The sequence below is a fragment of the Oreochromis aureus genome, linkage group 23, assembly GCF_013358895.1.
Source record: "Oreochromis aureus strain Israel breed Guangdong linkage group 23, ZZ_aureus, whole genome shotgun sequence".
Taxonomy (NCBI): Eukaryota; Metazoa; Chordata; class Actinopteri; order Cichliformes; family Cichlidae; genus Oreochromis; species Oreochromis aureus.
Genome location: NC_052963.1, coordinates 33028717 through 33048857, shown reverse-complemented (window position 1 = coordinate 33048857; position 20141 = coordinate 33028717). Strand labels below are relative to the sequence as shown.

General features: G+C 41.7%; 1 protein-coding gene across 2 annotated transcripts; it reads right to left on the bottom strand.

Annotated features, from left to right (window-relative positions):
- Positions 1-1356: 1356 nt before the first annotated feature.
- sap130a (Sin3A-associated protein a) lies at positions 1357-13549 on the bottom strand. Of its 2 annotated transcripts, none has more exons than XM_039607352.1 (21): positions 13502-13549; positions 11017-11144; positions 10665-10939; positions 10065-10232; positions 9884-9980; positions 9583-9695; positions 9369-9493; positions 9084-9231; positions 8910-9000; positions 8708-8812; positions 8358-8499; positions 7018-7133; positions 6612-6899; positions 6356-6530; positions 5670-5765; positions 5226-5587; positions 4895-5140; positions 4682-4807; positions 4098-4201; positions 3768-3881; positions 1357-2509 (listed from the first exon to the last, which is right to left on the bottom strand). In XM_039607352.1, the coding sequence occupies exons 2-21, from the start codon at positions 11126-11128 to the stop codon at positions 2351-2353; spliced, it is 3162 nt and encodes a 1053-aa protein (XP_039463286.1). In that variant the 5' UTR covers positions 11129-11144; positions 13502-13549; the 3' UTR covers positions 1357-2350. The 2 variants fall into 2 exon arrangements, with proteins under 2 accessions (XP_039463286.1, XP_031586381.1); XM_031730521.2 differs by lacking the exon at positions 13502-13549 and adding an exon at positions 12558-12757.
- Positions 13550-20141: the final 6592 nt, after the last annotated feature.

Here is a 20141-nt window from a genome sequence, read left to right as displayed (position 1 = left end):
GGTTATATAAATGCCAGTAACAACAACTTTTCCTGATTGACAAACACGCTGTTGTCATGGGTCAAATACTGCCAACACGTTGTGATGTATCACAGGCAATTATGTTGTAAAACAGCATGCAGTAAAGGGGAATGACTGGGCTCAGCCTGAAGATAAAAGAAGGCGAATAAAAAACAGACAGGTCAGATTATTCCAGAAGCAAAACCCAAAATAAAGGAAGACATCCAGCTGCGTCAACAGGCGCCCAAATTAAGTGACACCTGGGACTGAATTAGATTGTTTCATGTAGCACCAAATCACTAAAATAGTCATCTCAAGGCCCTTTATATTGTAAGATTAAAGACCCTAAAATAATACACAGAAAACACCAATAAAGCCTCTATGGACAAGTACTTGGTGAGAAAGAAAAACCCCCTTTTAACAGGAAGAAACCCCTGGCAGAAGCAGGCTCAGGGAGGGGCAGCCATCGGCTGCAACAGGCTGGGGGTGAGGTGAGGAAGACCGAGGTTAATCATAACTAGTTACCACCTGATCCAGCCCTAAGTATAAGCTTTATCAAAAAAGAATATTTTTATGCCTAATCTTAAAAGTAGCGAGGGTATGTCTCCCAAATCCAAAATGATAATCGGAAGGTTTATCAGGAAGTCTTTTAGGACAACCTGATAATAATGAATTACAGCAGTCCAGCCTAAAAATAATAAATGGATGAACTACTTTTTCAATAATGTTCTGATGCAGGATGTTTCAAATTTTAGAGATTTGCACTGTGCAAGAACACAGTCATACATATTTCTATAATATGCACACTGAATGCTGAACATATGCTAATTAATTAATTAATTACATATTAGAGTAATGGGTCACCATGTTTCTAGGATTTTTAGGGCTGAGTACAATAAGTTCTATCCAAATTTACAAGCAGGAAGTTATAGGTCACTCCGGCTATTATGTCTGTAAGACAATGCTGCAGTTTAACCACTTGTATGTCATCTGTCTTCATGGACAGATAAAGCGGGGATCAAAACAAGGCTGTACAACAAGTATCAGTTCCTGGTTTGTACTACAGTTTGAAGTGCAACGTTCAAACACTGGAGTACAGGCAGGGAGGGTGAGTTTCAGTTAAAAACTGAAACTACATCCGTTTTACACCCACTGCAAGTCTTACTGTGTAAAGAGATCAAAATGTTCTGCCTGCTTAAAACCAGGTAGAACATTTTGCTAACAGGCTCATCCTCAAGCTGTGATTCCATCCGAGTCAGAATAATTTCCTAATCCACTCATATTTATATAAAGCTGTGGAAGGTTTTTATATACGGACACCAGTAGCAGGATGAAAACTCAAAAATAAGAGCAGAGTATTGTTTTCAGTATCTTTACTATAATTACACAGACAAAAACAATGTACAACGTCTGGATGTTTCAGGCTCACTTCAGCTCGTATTCGTTACACTCTGCAGCACAAAGCGGCACGTCACACAGCACACAAAACGTTTCATCGAGTACAAAACTGGAAAAAGAACGAGGTCGATGGAAAAACAGAAGCACATTTACAGTGATTTACATGAATTCAGTCCGCTGTTCACACGAGCACAGCCGCTCTCTTTAGTCTGGACTAAGTGAAGATTTGATGGCAGTTTGAAATATTTTCTCACATCCGGATTTTTAGATTACACCTAAATTGTGGCTGATAAAAGATCTTTTTTTGTTTTCTGTTTAAACAAATGAAGCTGCTGGATTTAAAAAAAAACAGAAGGAAGCAGTAGAAGTGACCTGAAACTTTTCTTTAAATGACATTTTAACAGCATCTGGAGAGCGTGTGGAGCAGCTCGGCCTGGTCCGTCTCATGTACATTGACAAAATGAAGGCACAGACTGATGAAAAGAGCACGACTGAGATTAGTCCGTTTACAGTTTGCTAAAGGAGTCCTTTTGAATGATTCTGGCTCCGTTGGATAACTCACCTTGCACCTCTTTTTAGAGCCGAATATCACAGATACACAATGTGCCAAAAGTCTTACAAGAGGCAGAAACTAAGTTAGTAAAAAGGATATTGAGGGGTGGGCGGGGGGGTTTCCATACATTAAAAGAAAGGAGGAGGGGGCAAAACAAAACACAGTGGCAATCAGGTGGCTACTCTAACAACCTACAATGTTCCTGTGTTTTGAACGAGAACCAGTTCCTGTTCCTTGAAGCCGTCTTGTTGCTCCTCTCTGTGCCCACAGATATGGAGGGTGCGTGTGATTGTATGCAGCAAATCATAGCACCAAAACTCTGAGCAGCTCCTTCACCCCTACACGGAGAGAGAGACGGGGGGGACGGCGGTGGTTTCTTGGCAGATGAGGAGGTCGCTCTTACGCCCGTTCTTTGCGCTTCAGTTTGGAGGACTTCTTGACTGTGCCGTTCTTGTTGAGCAGCTTCAGGACCTTCTCCTTGTGGTCGAGCACTTTCATCATGGTGTCTCTGGCCTCGGTCACCTGGTCCATCACCAGTTTACAGCGTTGCATGTTACCCTGAGGAGAAATGTACTGATTGAGTTTCCTAAACTCATTACTAACATTACATGTACTTGAAAGAGAGAAGCTGTGGGGCTATTTCCAGCCTGCCTAACATGAACAAAAAGGAACTACATGAACAAACTATAGAAGAAGAAAAAAAAGCTGTGGTTTACAAAACTCAGAAACCCAATCTGTGTTAAAGAGGATCTGTTATACTCATTTCCAGCCAATACTTCTATTCTTGGACTCAAGAACAGTTTTGCACGATTACAGCTAAAAATAATCCTTATTTATCTTACACTGGGCCTTGTCCCGCCCCTCAGTTCATCCTCTGTCTCCTCCCCCTTAAAGCTAAGCTTAATTTGATTGACTGGCCATTGAACAGCTGTGTCACACATAACCATATGACCATATGAGGGATATCTGCTGTCACTAGGATCATAGAGAGCCAAGTCTGTGTTTACAGTGGAGGTGTCAAACATAAGGCCCGGGGGCCAGAATTGGCCTGCCAAAAACTCCAGTTCGCCCCACTGTGTGATTTTAGAAAATGTGCAGGGCTTAAATTTTGGGCTTTGAAATCAATGTTACTTTAGTCTTAAACAAGTTTTTGCTGCTGATGACACAGAGAGAAAAGCAGAGACAACACTGGTTTGTTTTTAGTATAAAAACAGCAGAGCTTCAGTATTTGACAAAAAGAGCTTTACCTTTCAGATGCTTTACATTGTGGGTTCATAAGCTGTGCTATTCAAAACTTAAAGGGGAAATTCAAACAAGTTGACAAAAACAAATCGCCTCTAAAAAGTGAACTGGATTCACAGAGACACAATATTCTTCTATAACCAACTCAGCATCATCACTGGACCAGGGCAGGCGGACTCACCCAATAAGCAATAAAATTTGTATCCACATGGTTTATAACCAAATGAGTGTATTTTGGAGGGTGAAGCACTGAACTTTGCTTTGTCATTAACTTTGCTAATGACAGTGAGAGTATGACCAGAGCAGTGAGAGTCTGGCATTAAACAGATCACAGGTATGCCGTTTTTATTCGCACCGTTCTTCATGTTTTCATTCCTGTTTTCATTCCTGTTTATCAGACAAATCTTTTTTCTCTGCTGAGGTTTTAATTATCTATTTACTAAATATCTTAAAAGAAGTCCTGAAGTTCTTTAAACTGCCCACCCCACATGTATAACTTAGGAAATACTGATTATTTATTTTGCATAGCCTGAGGAGTGAAACCTTTATTTATAATGTGCAGCAACAACCTCACCTGTATTAGTTCGTTAATTCGGTGAAGGTCATCATCTGCACCGGCCCTCTTCTTTGGAATCAGACCCTCCTGAAGGGTGGAGAGGCGGCTGTACACATCATGCTCCAAACTCGACTGCAGAACAAGCGACAGACAAAATCTGCTTGTTAAAGAGCGTAAAAGTCTCTGAACTGAAATGCAAGGTCACACTGAAATATTGTAACAATTTTTTAATGGATTACATTTCATTTTAAAAACAGAAGCTCACTTTAAGCGCCGTTTTCCCCCAATTTAAAGACAAAACTATATTAACTGGACCAATATAATGAAGGTCAGGAGGTCAGGACCCACCAGCTGCCTGAGCTGTGCCGCACACAGGTGAATCTTCCAGCCTTGTGCTCTGCATGCCACTCCTCTCTGATTGGCCATATCCTGCAAGGAGCCCTTCTTCTCTTCTGAAACATTAACAAAAAGAATTAAACGGAGGAAAACGACAAAGAAGATTCAACACAAGCCTTTCAAACACTTCACTGATCGCTCCTCTGTATGTTTTTTAATTTTAACCTCAATTACGGTTATAAAATTTTAATTGATTTTGGCTTTTTTTTAATGATAAAATAAGATGATCATACAAAAAAAGCAATTTGTTTTCTCTTATTGCATATTTGGTATTATTGTAGGGTCTGCCTTACAATATAAAGCGCCTTGAGGCAACTGTTGTTGTGATTTGGCGCTGTATGAATAAAACGGAATTGAACTAACCAATTAATCATACAGCTGCACAAAAGTTTACAAAAATATCCATCAATATTTACCACAGATTTAATCGTCCACTGTGAAATTAAAAAGCAACCCACCTTTTCAGTTACTGAAAAAGCTGCTGCTGCTGATATGAAATATTAAATATTTTTGTTTGCAGCCAGTAAGACACTCACCTTTGACCCGGATGTCGCTGTACCTCTGGAAATGGTGATAAGCAGCTTTCCAGGGGTTACGATAGTGCCGCAAAAGTGTAATAGGTGGGCGAGGCTTCACCGGCACGTAGCGCACTCCTTCTTCATCTTCAACATAGAAACAGGTGTTACAAAACTAATAGTGCAGACAGGAAACATCATCATCATCGGCACCGCCATGATCAGTTTACATACCAACATACTCCCTTGGTGGAGATTCCCGCCTCTCAGCCCTGCCGGTGATGGGCCTGCCTGGGGTCTTCTCCTCATCCGTGCTGTTTGTCTCGACCATCTCGCTCTCCTCGGTGGAAATGACATGCTGCTGCTTGCGGGGCTTCTTTCTCGGGGAGGCTCCAGGGATCAGATCGCCTGTGGCTGGGGTGCTCAGGGTGGACGTCTGTGTGGTGAGGGCTGGGGCCGCTGACATACTCGTGTTGGGATCTAAGGGGAAGCCTGCATGTTAGTTTTTATTTATATTTTCTATAAAGATGACCTTTAACATTTGGAGGACAAACGTGTTTGCCACCTGGCTGAGAGGTGTCCATCGCCTCCACTTCCTGCTTGATTTTCACATCTGGGCAGACGGAGCTCGTGGCACATGCTGGAGTGCTGCTGGCGGCTGGCTGGGTGGGGGAAGCCACAGTGTTGGCCATCGAGGCCGGGACAGGGGGAGTCACAGCCATGGCAGCCGGCAAGGAGGACAGGACAGTGGAGGGCTGTGAGGGAGGCACGGGGCCGGGTGTAGCCAGTATGGTGGGGATGGCTTGAGCGAGGTGCTGGGTGTTCGAGGACACCGCCTGCTGCTCTCCCCCCTGAGAAGGCAATGCTTCTACTGTAGCCATGACAGGAGGGGCCACCGCCATGTGCACCTCAGCTTTGGGTTTCACCCTGATGGAGGAACAAAACCCGTTACATCACTGACACAGAACGGGAAGTGAACACGCATGTAACAAACGAGACACAAGCTCACCCAGCGGGCCGAGGCGATCCCGCTCCTCTCACGCCGCTGTCAATTCTCCCAGTACTGGCTTCAGTCTGCGCAGGGATCAGGTTCTTACGAACACACCTGAGAAAGGGAAAGTGTAGAAAAGAAAACATTAAATTATTTTCCTGGAATTGGAAGTTTGATATGGTTTGACATGGATAATTTGACACTGTGGATACAGAGCTGTTGATCCTGCGTTTAGAGCAATTACTGAAAATCTCCAACAACAATGCTTCTGTGTTTCTCCCTCACTCCTTTACTCTCGCCATGTTTGGTTAAAGAGATGTTATATATAAGCTTGAAAATATTCAGTTCAGTGCTTTTTCAAACCTTTAGTTTGGTTACTCTGGTTAGAATCAGTTGATGAGTTTGCAGCTTTTCCTGTGTTTTGGTTTCAAAACTCACCATCTCTCTAGAAGGGAATCATCTGTGTATTCATCTCAGTTTTATTTCTACCCTGCAAAATGTTTCAGCATTCTCCATTTTTATTTTGCTTTATTGAATTTATTGAGCTATTTTACTCAATAGAGTCATTTTACTCTATTTCATACAGCTTTTTATTTATGTGGTGATATTATTCAAATTGAAACTAAAGTGAAATGTAAGCCAATATTTTAGAAAAACAAGATGTAAGGTTTACTGCAAAACCCTGCTTCACGTGTTATACTCACGTTTCATTGGCGGGCTTCTTGCGGAGAATACTGGGTCTTGGGGAGGAGACCAGCGTGGGAGCTCCTCCCACTCCTCCCCCCTGGGTGTGCGCCTGCACCATAGTGGCTACCGGCTGGGTCGTGCTGAAGGTGCTGCTAATGGGGCTTGCTACAAAGCCATCAGCCAAAACAACCCCTGAATTTAAAAAAAACATTAATTACAAATTTCAGTTAAAGACTCAGAGACCATGCTGTTTGGTATGAGCTAAGTAACTACCAGGCTTTGCTTCAGACTGCGGTTGCTGCTGCTGTTGAGTGACCGGCGCCTGCTGTATTCCCTGTGTGGTGATTGACGCAGACGTGTGCAGACCCTGAACGCCTATCGATGCAGGCTGAATGCCCTGCGCTGCGATCGGTGCTTGCTGGATCCCCTGGGTGCTGATCTGTGCAGACGGCAGACCGATGCGGTCCACTGCCATCAGCTGCATGTGGTTCAGGTGCACAGTGGTCGCCACGCCCACTCCAGCTTGGGCTGGCAACGCTGAACTCGGAGCTTGAGGAGTAACTTAGAGAGCACAAAACGGTAAAATTAAGATTTTCAAATCCTAGGCGCTACACTACAGTAAACTAGACATAAGTCCTTTCAATAATGAGCAGACACTGGGACTATAGCAAGTGCTTACCGGGGTACTGCCGGATGGTGGACACAGAGCTGCTAATAGGGGTGTAGGTATGTGTCAGAGGGTATGATGAAGAGTAGGCAGGCAGGAAATACTGGAACTGCACTGGCACAGAAGGTCTTTACAAGAAAGAAACAAGAATTAAAACAAGATCGGATTGGTTGTCGTCATTATCTGTGATGAATATACTTTTATAATCTCTTGTGATCTGGATCATTGCCACATGCTGGTCCAGACTTAAAGAGATGCTTAATATATTTAAGATTTTGATTTAATGTTCAAAGATTAGGGCTGTTCGATATAACGATATATATCGGATGACGATATAAAAACGTCTATCGTTTCATTTTACGCTATCGTTTGTTTCGTGGTGTCGCAAAATAAACTGTTTACGGCAATATTTTTTCATTATTTTGATGGTCACTGTAGTGGCTATATTAATTTCCTAAAGTTCTCTCTTTCTCTTATATTTAATATAACCACACTACAGACGGACAAGCGCTTGTTTTTATGCGTTGTCGTTAGCAACAACGACGGTAAAACCACCGCATGTCTGCTTGTTTATTTTCCACATAAACCTTTCACAATAAAGCTCAAGATCCTGTTGAGACTTTTCAAAATAAACTGAATCACGTGAAAGATGCAGAGTATTTACGGATGAGAAGCAAAAAAGAGCCGTCAGGTGCTAAAAAATAAACCTTAGACTCAAACGTTAGAACAGGCTTTTCCCCGCAGCACGATGTGTAATAAATACGCACAAAGAAAACAGCGGCCATTACAACCTATGTCTAAAAATGTACTATAGTTTCATGCATCAGTTAAAACACTGGACTCCAGGTACGCGACGCCCAGCTGGAAACACTTCACGCAAGTCGAGCTGCCCGAAATTCACAGAATTTACAGAAAATGTTACATTTTTGTGATTTATATCGTTATCGGACGATAGATGTCTTAATATCGGGATATGAGATTTTGGTCATATCACACAGCCCTATCAAAGATACATTTTTTTTAAAAAAAGGGGGAACAGATTGTTTTTTCTATAGCCTGGTTTGAATTGGAAGTTTAATGTAGGGGGAACAATAAAGTATAAGTAAGGTATGCTGAAAGGTAAAATGGAAAACACAATGTGACACAATTTGTTTTCTAATTGGTAGGAGCCAAAATTTCAGTTGAAATTAAACTTTGATTAATTCCACAACTTTAGAGGAAATAACAGGAAACTGCACAGATTTTTGTCAAATATGATGAAAAAGGCTGAGTGAAGTCAGAAAAGCAGTGGATACAACTGTGTAAAACTCCATCATATGTTCAGACTAAATTCCCCAGCACAGTGAGCTCACCTATTGTCGCTGCGGGCTTCCATGGTGACAGGGTTGGGAGAAGACCTGTGGCCTGGGATGGGGATGAGGTTGGCTCTCTCTCCTGGGTAGTCAGGCTGAACACGGGGTGAAGAATGGGCAATGGGCTGAGGGACCACTTTAGCTGTGAACAACACCCCAGAAGACTGTTAAGAAAAGCTAAATGCTAATAATGAAAGGTGAGATAGCATACGTAGGGATGTGCGTGCACTAGAAATAATATTTCATTACTTCTAAGTTGTAAACACGCAGCTGGTTCTGTTCCATGTCGTTTAAAAAGGCAGCAGCACAAAAATGAATGTTGCATGAATGAGGCCAAAGAGTCAACATACCAACAGGGATGGTGGAGGTGGTCACTGCTGTAGCATGAGAAGAGTGTGAGGCCATTGTCATGGTGACAATCGTGCTACTCGTCATTTGGGTGTGTGTCACAGTGCCTAAACAGAAATGAAACAAGATTTCAGCTTCTTCTTTAGTTACATTGCAAAGATTTTGACATGCTGACGCATAACTAATCAAGATAAAAGCTGATACCTATCGTGGTTGTTGATGGCACAGTGTTCGTGGCAACTATTGGTGCCACAGTTGCTGCAGCTACTGGTGTCACATTACTGAATATGGATTTCTGTGTGGAAAAAAGGCAAGATTTTAGTTATTATGCAAAATAAATATTGCATATTTTGGCAGTGCATCATCAAGAGTAGTAACCTGTGTCATGGTGTGTGGAGGCTGGGGCTTCTGAGCTCCGACTGCAGGGTGTGATGGCAAAGTGATCCGTGTGGCTGTGTCACGGGTCCCCTGAGGCCTCTGGATGCTGACAGCAGGTGGAGGGGGGTGAATGGTCATTGCTGGACGCCTGAAATAGTAAAATAAATAAATAGATAAATATGACCTCTTCAAAAATGCAAAGTAAACAAGTAGCACTAAACCGCGAACAAACTTGGCTAAGAACATACTGAATGTATGAGTATCTCAGACTTTATCTTTTCTTACCCATGTATCACCTCTGGAGAGTGTGAGACTGTCTGGCTGATAACTGGAGATTGAGTTCTAGTAACTGAGATGGGAGCCACCACGGCTGGGAGGACAGCTGTAGAGGTTGTTGCAGGAGATCGGGACTATGGAAAAAAACAGCAGCAGCCTTATACTCTGTGCTTCTACATAACTAACATGAATATTCATATTTCTTTAAAGTTCTGCAGGGCACCTGAATCTGGTGAATGATGTGCGGCACTGTAGGCTGGGCGGTGCCCGCACTCGCTCCAGTGGCTGGCCGCAAGACAGTTTTGGAGCTGGACATAACAGCTGCTGCAGCAGCCCCTGCAGGACAGAAAATACAGCAATTCATCAAAATGCAAGCCTGACATACTGTCCACAACATTTAGGAGATGACTGTCCAAATCAGTCCGCATCTAAATTTTACTTTCTCTTTGACAGATCATTTACAAGTACTCATTTCCCAAAGTTGCACTAAAGGTACTCCCACAGGAGTCTTCCTCGCTATATACCTCGAGGCAAGTGTGGTGGGAAGTTCTGTTGAGAAACTGCAGCAGGGGTCCTGATGATCTGAAAGTTCGGCATCAGGTGCACGTTGCTTGAGTGACCCTTAAACACCAAGAAAGCAGTACAGGTCTTTAGTAATCAGCAGGAAAAAGACAAACATTAAAAGCAAATGTAGAAAAGACTCACCTGCTGACCACTGATGGTTGCCACAGGGATAGACGGGGTGGTAGCGATGCTGCTCTCGATGGTGACCGTTATGTGACCAGGCACCTTGGGGGGTATGGGCATATGAGCCTGGTTGGAAGCTGGTGCTGGAGCAATAAGACGACTTGGCATCGGTGACTTCAAGACCGCCTGAAAAAGACACAATCAAAAGAAATTAACATCTGTTTGTTTTAACAAATAATACGAGCTAGATGATCAGATTCAGACAGCCCAGGTGAAAAGTTCAAGCTCAAGTGAAAAAAGAAATATCCTATGATGAGATTGCTGTCTACAGCATAATATTTTCCCCCACAGATCAGAGTTTTACTGAACCTTTTGGTACTTCAGAGCTAATTTTATCTTTTTTAATTTATTGTTGGGTAACTTGGTCTACAATAACCTACTTTTAAAAAAGTAAGGAAAAATTTTCAGGAATTGCAAAAACTGAGACCGCGGGGAAAATGTTATGTTGAACAGTGTCTACACTCAGAAAACGATGCCAATATAAGTGAGCAAATTATGTTATTTTTACTTTGGAGATGGTTAAGTTTATAGAAACTCAAACAGAGACTTAAAGGTCACCTTCATCTGGCTTTCAGTAAGCACTGCAGGCTGGCCCTGTGGGAGCTGGACAGAGGGGGTAGGTAGGGTCACAGGTGTGCCGGGCTGAATGGCCACGTTTTGGGTGGCAGCTGGAGGCTGGCCGAGCTGCGTCTGTACTTGTGGGTATGGTCTGACCACCATGGTCTCTTGCTTTTCATCTCTGAACGCCGAGGTTCCCCCGCCACCGGCAGGTGGATGATCATGCTGACCGTGGTCACCATCCCGACTGCTGTCTGCATCTCCACCACCTCCACCTGAGGAAAAACAACTTGATTAGACATCAACTACACAGTTACATCTTCTCTGCCGTTTTTGTGTGATTAAATGTTACCTGAAGCGCTTGACGGTTGATTGACAGGCACCAGGTTTCCAGCCGCTGGGATCTGAGGTGCTCCTCCACCGGAAGCAGGCAGCCCGTGTCGGGGGAATTGCTGGGAGCTCATTTTAACTATTTATTATCTAAAACAGGAACATGCAATATTAACTCCAAAGCAGATGCACACATGATATGACAAAGTTAAAAGTTAAAAACACCACCGTAGGCATCATGAGAAACAGGGAGAAAAGGCTGAGGAATGCCAGATTTGCCAAATCACACAAGAAACTGACTGAAAATCTGTGACAACTGGTCTGATGGAGTTATTAATCAAAAAGTGAGATTTTTGGGGTCAAATTGTTGTCGATATAACGGGAGAAGGTGAGGAAAGAGGTTCAAAAGTGAGTTTCCACCGCCATCTGTAAAACACAATGGAGGCTCAGTCATGTTGAGGATGTTTTGAAAATTAATATAATTATGAATGCAAAACGTTAGGAATGCAAGCTCGTTAGAATTGAACAAACTCCGTTTTGGCCTTATGTACTCCATTTCCATGTATTTTTGCATGTTTCAAATAATTTCTGCACCCATTTCCCAATGTGTCAAGACTTTTTGCACAGTACAGTTCAGCTTCTAATAGGGTTTTTTCCAGACTGGCAAAAACTAGAGAGCCGCTGTATGCCTACTACGATTTAAAAATGAAATATATTTATGGCACAAACATCTTAAATAACGGCATAACTGTTCATTATGGACGTGCTTTGCATAGTTATGGATACAGACTCTCTTCACTCTCACTGAAAATACTAAAACATCCAATTATTAAAGTGAATTATTGTAGCCACGTACAGACAACCTGAGACTGTAAGCCCTGAATACCACAGGGCTAGCTTAAGTATCCCGGGATGGCGTTAAATTCCCGGCCTGAATGTAGGTTATTTTCCCCAGGTATAAATACAAGTGTCCCGTGAAATTTTAGCTCACCATTTGGTCACAAAACATTTGAAAACCTCTGCTCTCGACGATCCGGTCCGAGGACCTCAACAACAACAAAAGCCCTGTAGATTAACCCTTCACATGCAGCGCGGGAACGTAAAACGGACAGACGGAGGGCAGAGGACGTGTCCATGAAATTAAGAGGTGTTTAAAATCACAGAAAATGCTACATTTGAGTGTCTGAAAAGGATCGAACAGCTTCAGCACCTTTGTTTGACATTATGTAGTCGGTATCGTATGACAGACAGCAAACTGAGTCGATGCGCACCAAATATGACGTTAACAACCATGCACAGAAAAGGCCTTTCAGCTAGAATCACATGCGTTTTCAGCTCAGTCAGATACTATCCACCGTGGTGGCTGTTTTAGCCTCTGTAACCCTAAAACCGAAAAGCTGCCTCATTAGGCAGCTATCCCACCTAGCAGCATGCTAACACTGGAAGCGCTAGCCCTGCTAACCTGCTTTTCATGCCAAATCCTGAACTTTCTACAGAGTACAGCGGCACAAACTTTCTACAGCTAAAAGGACAAAAAGGCTGTTGTGTATGCGCAGACTTTACCGTATCGATGAGTTACTGGCCAATGCTCGTTTTGTGGATTACAATTTTTCCATTCGTCTTTTCTTTTTTTCACTCTCAAAATGCAAGCCGGAAGACCGCTGAGAAAGGACTGCACCTACTTTCTACATTCAACCAACCAGAGAAGGGACTGCTCGATCGCTGGCCAATAGAAATGTTTTTAGCGCCATAAAGTAGTACAACGGGCTGAGGGAGGTAGGCGGTTGTTAGGGGGGACGCTAAGACACTGTAGTCACGTGATCGACGGACGCAATCGAGCTTACTTTGGAGCCAAGTGGGAACCTCCGAAAAAAGGAAGCCAAGGCGGAAGCGCAGAAAACTGCAGTTCCTCTAAAGGCCACTTGATGCTGTCTATGCTTCAACAGCAATGAAATATCCGCACAGAAAGTAATTAATTCAAAGAAATGAGCGACCAGACACATAATTCAAGAATTAAATTACAAAAAACACCCCAATATATGTAAAGAAAAGGATTCCAGGCATCCCTCATAATGTACCAACTCTTGGTATATTCCAGTAATCACTACTTGTTAAAATGTAATTAAATATCGTAAATCCTGTTAAATGTTAAGCTGTCTTTAACATGCAAATTTCCAGATTTACGGGAGAAATAAACTCTTTTAAAATGGTCTCCACTGTCTGATTTTTGTTTTTTAATAAACGGGAGATCAGTCTCCATTTGCAAATCAGATAAAACATATCCCCTTTAAAATACCCTAGGTTTTTTAATTATTATTATTTTTTTATGTTTTCATTTTCACTTAGATGCAAAACAAACAAAGAAAGCTTCTAAATTTTCCCTTTCACTCATGTTGCTATCCTTTTGTCACCAATCACAAGGACAAGAACAAAACTTAAAGTAAAGCTTCAAAACATTAAAATCCAAGCCGTTAAAGACATCTTGTTCTCCGTCACTTTATGCTTACCCCAGTACTAAAAAGGCTCTGGCATGTAGTTCAGTCCCAGCACACCAGGTGTCAGTTTGAGAGGAGGAGCAACTGTAATACCTGCACAAAAACACTAGAGAGCAGCAGCCAGTCATCAAAACATCTTTACATTCTGTAAAGATGAACTGATAATTATAATGCAGTTAAATAACATAATAATGAGTATTTTTACTTTAGGTCCTTTAAGTATATTTCAGTGATAACATTTTTTTGCATTAGTGGGTGGGGTTATGACTCATATTTAAAGCAGCTTTTAAATAAAAAATTATGCTCAAACACGTCTTCAGTCCCTTTTCATGTAAAACATCTGTACCAGCCCCCAAATCCAGATTTTTACCTAGCCACCTTTCCCCCCATGTATATTTCTGATCATATATCTTTTGATTTCCTGTGGGCCATTTTTTTTAAATATCCTGGAAGCTCCCCTGATATATGTCAAAGTTATTATTATTAACTACATGTAGAAGTACATGTAAAAAAAAATAATATATATATATATATTTTAGCTAACTGACATAAAAATAAGAACTAAACTTAAGGGGAAAAATTAGAACAATATTTTCTGTGATTTTCTGCTTTGGTCAAAATTATTGCTTTAGTTTGTCTTTGTTTACTGAGACTACAATTACAGTGAAACTACACATCTGGAAAAAAAATGTATACAGCAAAATAAAAACCATTGGAAAGATATAAAACTATGCACAACTCTGGGTCATATCCTTAGGCTATTCAGCTGCTGGACTACGAACTACACATCTCATACCATCAGCGTGATCAAATAGATAGGACAGGATTAGGACATATGAAACTATACTTTATATAGTTTTTAAATGATTTGATTTATGATGCTGTTTTTGGGACTCTAGCTGATTTTTAGCTAACAGGTGGAAATGTCTGTTTAAAGGTCGGTTCAACAACTGTAGGATGAATTTGGCACAGATATTTCTGTTGCCCAGCGACTTTGCTGATGCCATGCCTTTTTCTTTTGCCCTGTTTTGGAAATGTGCTGCCCTCCATTAGCACAATCCAAAATTGCTCTTTTATTGTAAGTAAATATGTTGCAATGTATTTCAACTTTAGCGCACATCTACTTCAGTTAGTTTGCACTATTTTTCAAGGCTAAAAAACTATCAATTTTATGGCACCTTTTATGTTTTTTTCATGTTTTCTGCCATTTATATACTTTTATAATCTAGGATATTAATATTGAATTTCGCTGAAGTTTCATAAGATTATGTACTGGTGCCTGACTGGGATCATACAAAAGAGTTGAAAGTGATGAAGGACATAGTACTTAACAACATATAAAAACAGTCAAGACAACAGAAATACTGAAGCAAGCAGTCACAGGGGAAAAAAACTCTTTCAAAGTAAAACAGGAAATAGACACTGCTAAATATGGAACAGGAAAACTCCTAGTAAACACAAAACAGGGGAACACAGGGAGGTAAGAGTAATAATAAAACCAATACTGGAACCCAAAACTAAACAAAAATCAAACTCATAAACTTCACACGTCAATGATTAAACCAGGACTCCAAACTTCAAACATATAACCAGCTCCAGGAACAAAGACAATAGACGGTTGTATAAAAATGACTGAACATAATAATTGACATTGGAATATTTTATGATCTCTATCATATACAAAGTAAAGGGTATTGGTACGATAAACTTAAACAGAACCTTTTAAAAGAGTATATCTGAATATAAAATATAACAGTTATTTAAGTCACTACAATATTTTTTCACTTAAGGGTTAAAACGGTGTCAAGTCCTTTATCTGCATTAACATGAGTGAAAATTCACAAACGATCTTTCATCAGTGATCAGCTCTCTCCACATAGTCGTCATTTATATCCACCTGGATCATAAAGGGTTATTCTACCACTGCTGCATGCTGAGGCATGCCCTGGAATTCCCCAGCTGTGCCCATTCAGTTACTCACATACACCTGCCGGTATGTTTCTTTAAGTTGTGAAACGCTCGTGAATTCTTTGGATATTATTTGTGACTGGTTTTATTTGGTACTATTAAATGAGTCCAAGGAAGTAAGCAGTAAGTTAGTAAGATCAGTGATTAAAATTCAAGGAAATGTTAACATGAGTACAAGCAAAAGAAAGAAACACTGTTTTTCTGTGACATACCAGTTTGACTCTTACTCATTTGTCGGCATTGTTAATTACTCATAACCATTTCAGACTTCAGTTAAGTGACTTTTCACAGCTGTACAATGTCTGATCTTAACGCTGACTCATTTTTGTTTTTGGTTTTTTTGGTTTTTCTCTGGCCTGGAGGTTGTCCTCTGCAGCACGTCTCTCCGTGTTGCTACAGACACAGATTGTTTTGACTCATCTAATAATTCCTTCCCTACAGTGAATCGGCCTTTCTGGGTTGTGCAGCTCAGTTGATTCACTGGAAACCACTAGCAGACCCAGACAGCAACCAGCCAAACCGCCAAAGAGAGGTTCTCCGTGGTTAATGAAGTATACTCTCCCCAAGAACCCCTTTCAAACATGGCAACTTCATTACCTCACAACTCAATTAATTAAACAAGTCATTATGTCTGAACTCAATCAAACACTGAGGCACCACAGAGAGCTCACAAAGCTCCAGATTCTTTCAGCTCCAATAAAGTGATCAGTTTGGCTGTTCTCCCAGGTGTTACAGTAAAGTTTCATGTCCAGGCATCCATGAAAAAAAAGCTTTCATAGGGTTTAGCAGAAAGTTACTGACATCAGCCCAGATGTAGATATATAATGATGTGCTAACTGGTGGCTAGCTAAAGAGATATAGTTTGGCTAATATAAACACATGACCAGAGAGCAGATGGAGGATCGTGTTCAGACGTTCATGTTGAGGGTCCACGATGGGCAGAGTGGAGTTGAGGTTAGAACTGGGTTCAAAGCCACCATCTGGCCAGCAGTGTTGGGAAGGTTACTTTTAAAATGTATTCCATTACAGAATACTGAATACATGCCCCAAAATGTATTCTGTAACGTATTCCGTTACGTTACTCAATGAGAGTAACGTATTCTGAATACTTTGGAATACTTAATATATTATCATGCTGTTTACAACTACATGAATGTCCTATTGCTGTGATTTATTACTGTTACTGAAGGTACGTAGTACGAAACGTAGTAAAGGGACCTCTGGCTAATACGTCCGGTTCCCTGTCGGGCTGGTAGCCGAAAACTAGCTTTACTTTGTTGTCTGGGTCAACTTTGCTTGCCAGAGACAGAGAGAGGCGTTGAAAGGCTGCTCCAACGGAACTTATTTTTTCCGGAGGAAAACACGAACACAGTGTACAGTTGAGTCTTAATAGCTTACTTACAGCTGGGCTCGTCAGGCACTCTTCTTGGCTGCAGTGGTTATTATTATATTTACATGCTTCCAGCTCCCGTTTTTGCTCCGTGACAGCTCGGACTTTTCCTTTCTCTCCCTCCCTCGCTCACAGACACATCATGGGTATGGTAGTCCATTCTCCCTGCAGCACGGACTACACTGCCCATCAGGCTACATGCTTTAGAGCTATGCCTGTAGCATTCTGCCTTTTAGCTTAGCACAACAACAACAACAAAAAAGCGCTCTCTCACCCAGGAAACACGCAGAGAGAGAGCGCGTCACCCTGTAACCATGGCAACCGTAACGCTACCGCCTGGAACAACAGAACATAGCTGTCAAACAAACCCAAATAATCCTGACCCGCGACAATATGAAACAGGAAAGTACCACCGTGTATTCCATTTATTTCAACAAAGTAACTGTATTCTGAATACCACCTTTTTAAACGGTAACTGTAACGGAATACAGTTACTCATATTTTGTATTCTGAATACGTAACGGCGGTACATGTATTCCGTTACTCCCCAACACTGCTGGCCAGGGAGTTTGCACGTTCTCCCGTGTCTGCATGGGTTCTCTACAGGTACTCCAGCTTCCTCCCACTATCCAAGGATATACATAGGGTTAGGTTGATTGGAGATTATAAATTGAATAATGGCATGAATGTGAGTGTGAATGGTTGTCTGTCTCTCTATGTTGGTCCTACCATCGACTGGTAACCTGTCTAGGGTGTGCCCCCGTCTTGCTCTAGGCCCCAGCCCATTGGGTAAGAAGAAAATAGATGGATGGAGCTTAAAGACATGCTGTACATGAACAGCGCTGATAAAACGCTGCAGAGGCTGATAATGGTGACTTGGACTTTTGTCTTAAAAAAAAACCAAGACAAAGCACGTTAGCAAGATAAAAAGGCATCATCCTCATGAGAACGTGACAGAGAGTGACGTGTCACCCAAACAATGCTCAGCTGAAATCGACAGAGCTTTGCTGTGACGTTGGGTTGAAGTAGGAGAGCAGAATAAGCTCCTTTTCTCCCCTAAGATGTCAGCTCCTCCCTGCTGGATGCGTCTTCTGCTGGAGTTCTTCGGCTCCACCATCACCAAGTGGTGCTCATTTGATCTAATGTTGTTGAGTCTTTACCGTACTACACAGAGGTGACTGTTATTGTAAACTGACTTTTTATAAATAAAGCTTAATTGAATAAAGTCGAGCAGTTCAGCAAATAATGTTGCAGTGGACTCAGGCCGAAAAATTTGCTGCCAGTGGCCTCCTCTGAGAGATTTGCATCGTCTCTCTAACATCCCTAAAATTAGAAGTCAGTGCCCTGATTTATGTGGAAACGTTGAGGGGGCGGGGGCACATTCCATGGCTGCTGTAGGCAGGAAGTTTTGGAATCTCCATGGAAATCAAGGCAAAACACAGAGCCCCACAGTTATTTTTCCAAATATTTCACACATGCCTTTAGTACAAAATGTGCTCAAAAGGAAAGGAGGACAGATGATTTGTTACCAACTGTCCCCTTCATTCCTCACACACACTCCGATTGTATCTCACATTGCTTCAAATGGTGCTTGACTTTAACATTTTTCTGACTGTAGATGAAGCATGAATTATGTGAAGTGCATTTCACACGAGTCTGCACTTTCATACCATGAAAAACAAACAAAGTCAAAATTCAGAACATTGACATCTGTTCTTGATCCACTCTGATTGAATCACTCGCACAGTTGGCAGGAGTCACAGTGGCGATAAATGCAGCAGACCTGACAACAGCCTTTGTAAGTTATGCTCTGGTCCGCATGTATGTGGAATGCATACATGAAGGTTTAACCTTTCTTCATGCTGGCTGGATGAGGACAACTTTTCAGCTAAATTTCCCACTATGATGCTGTTCAACTTAGGACTCATGTAATCCTAACCTTTCCCCTCAGCTGAGCCCCTCTCACCTCACTCACAGTTAGGGACATACGAGTCAGGAAATGTGATCTGCGTTTGCAGATAGGACCAAAATAATGGGAAATCACAGACCGCATGGTGCCAAAGCTGAAAATGGTACTCAACACATGGAGATTTATTACTGCAGCTTTTCCCCGCCTGAGAAAAGTGGCACTCGCCTACAACAAGTAAAGGCAACAGGAGGAAAATGTTTGGCATCTGAGGAATGAAATTCCAACCTCAGCAAGGGGGAACAAGGAAGACAAAAATATTTACATTGAAATTAAAAGTTTACCGAGGAATTCCTGCATGTTCCTGCACATCTTGAGAATATAGAAGAAAGCACATCCACATCAAAATACAATCAATTCCTTGGCGTTTGATCTGATTATTTGAGGATAAATTTGGATTTCCATTTAACTTGAGTGACATTACAGGTTCTCAAATTTTCTGAGAATTCGTGCAGATTAGTTCCTGCTGGGCAGGTTTGGAGAATCACTTTGTGTGAGATGAAATCTAAAATCCTCAAGAACTTAATTTTCTTAGGATTTAAGGTACAGCTTCTGGTATTTGTCTTGCGAGATGCCTTTATCTTAACAGCAAGATAGAAAAAGCTTGCTGTGAAACTAATACGGTACGTTTTCTACAAGTACAACAGTGCAGAGTTTTTGTACATCATATTGTGTCTCTGCTTGAAGAAGACCAACCACAGCTGAGCAGTCATAGAAGAATAGAGAAAATCTTGGCTCAGGTGGTGTAGTAGATTTATTGGAAGGTTGATGGGCTGATTCCCAGCCCCTCAAAAGGCTTAAATGTGCTTGTATAAGACAGTGAGCCCCAAGTTTTTCTCCTCATAGAGGCCTTTGGGATCGGTGAATTAGAAACAGATTGCAAGGGGCTGTGTAGAGTGACTTGGGTTTAAAGGTGATATATAACTATATATTTCTGTAATACACTACTAGTGCAATAAAAGTAAAGCCAATGCATCAGTACCAGAAACTGCAGTTCTTCTAAGTACGAGGCTGTGAGGCAACCGAAAAAGCGTATGCAGAGCATAGACTGTAATTAAATGTCGGATGTAGCCACCCTAACATCAGCTATACGTTTCGAAGTGTTTTGGAGCCTCAGTTTTAGCATTTATCAGCTAAGTTAAGAGCTAATGCTAGCTAGCTACGTGATGCAATACACAGGGGGTGTCCAAATTCATAGGCTGCATCCTCCTGAGGCCGCATTTGTAGGCCGATTATGTCACAGCGATGCGACGAAGGCGGCCCAAATTCGTAGACTCCTCCAAACGCAGCCGACAAATGCGTCCTCCTTTTCCCCAGATTTGAAGCAT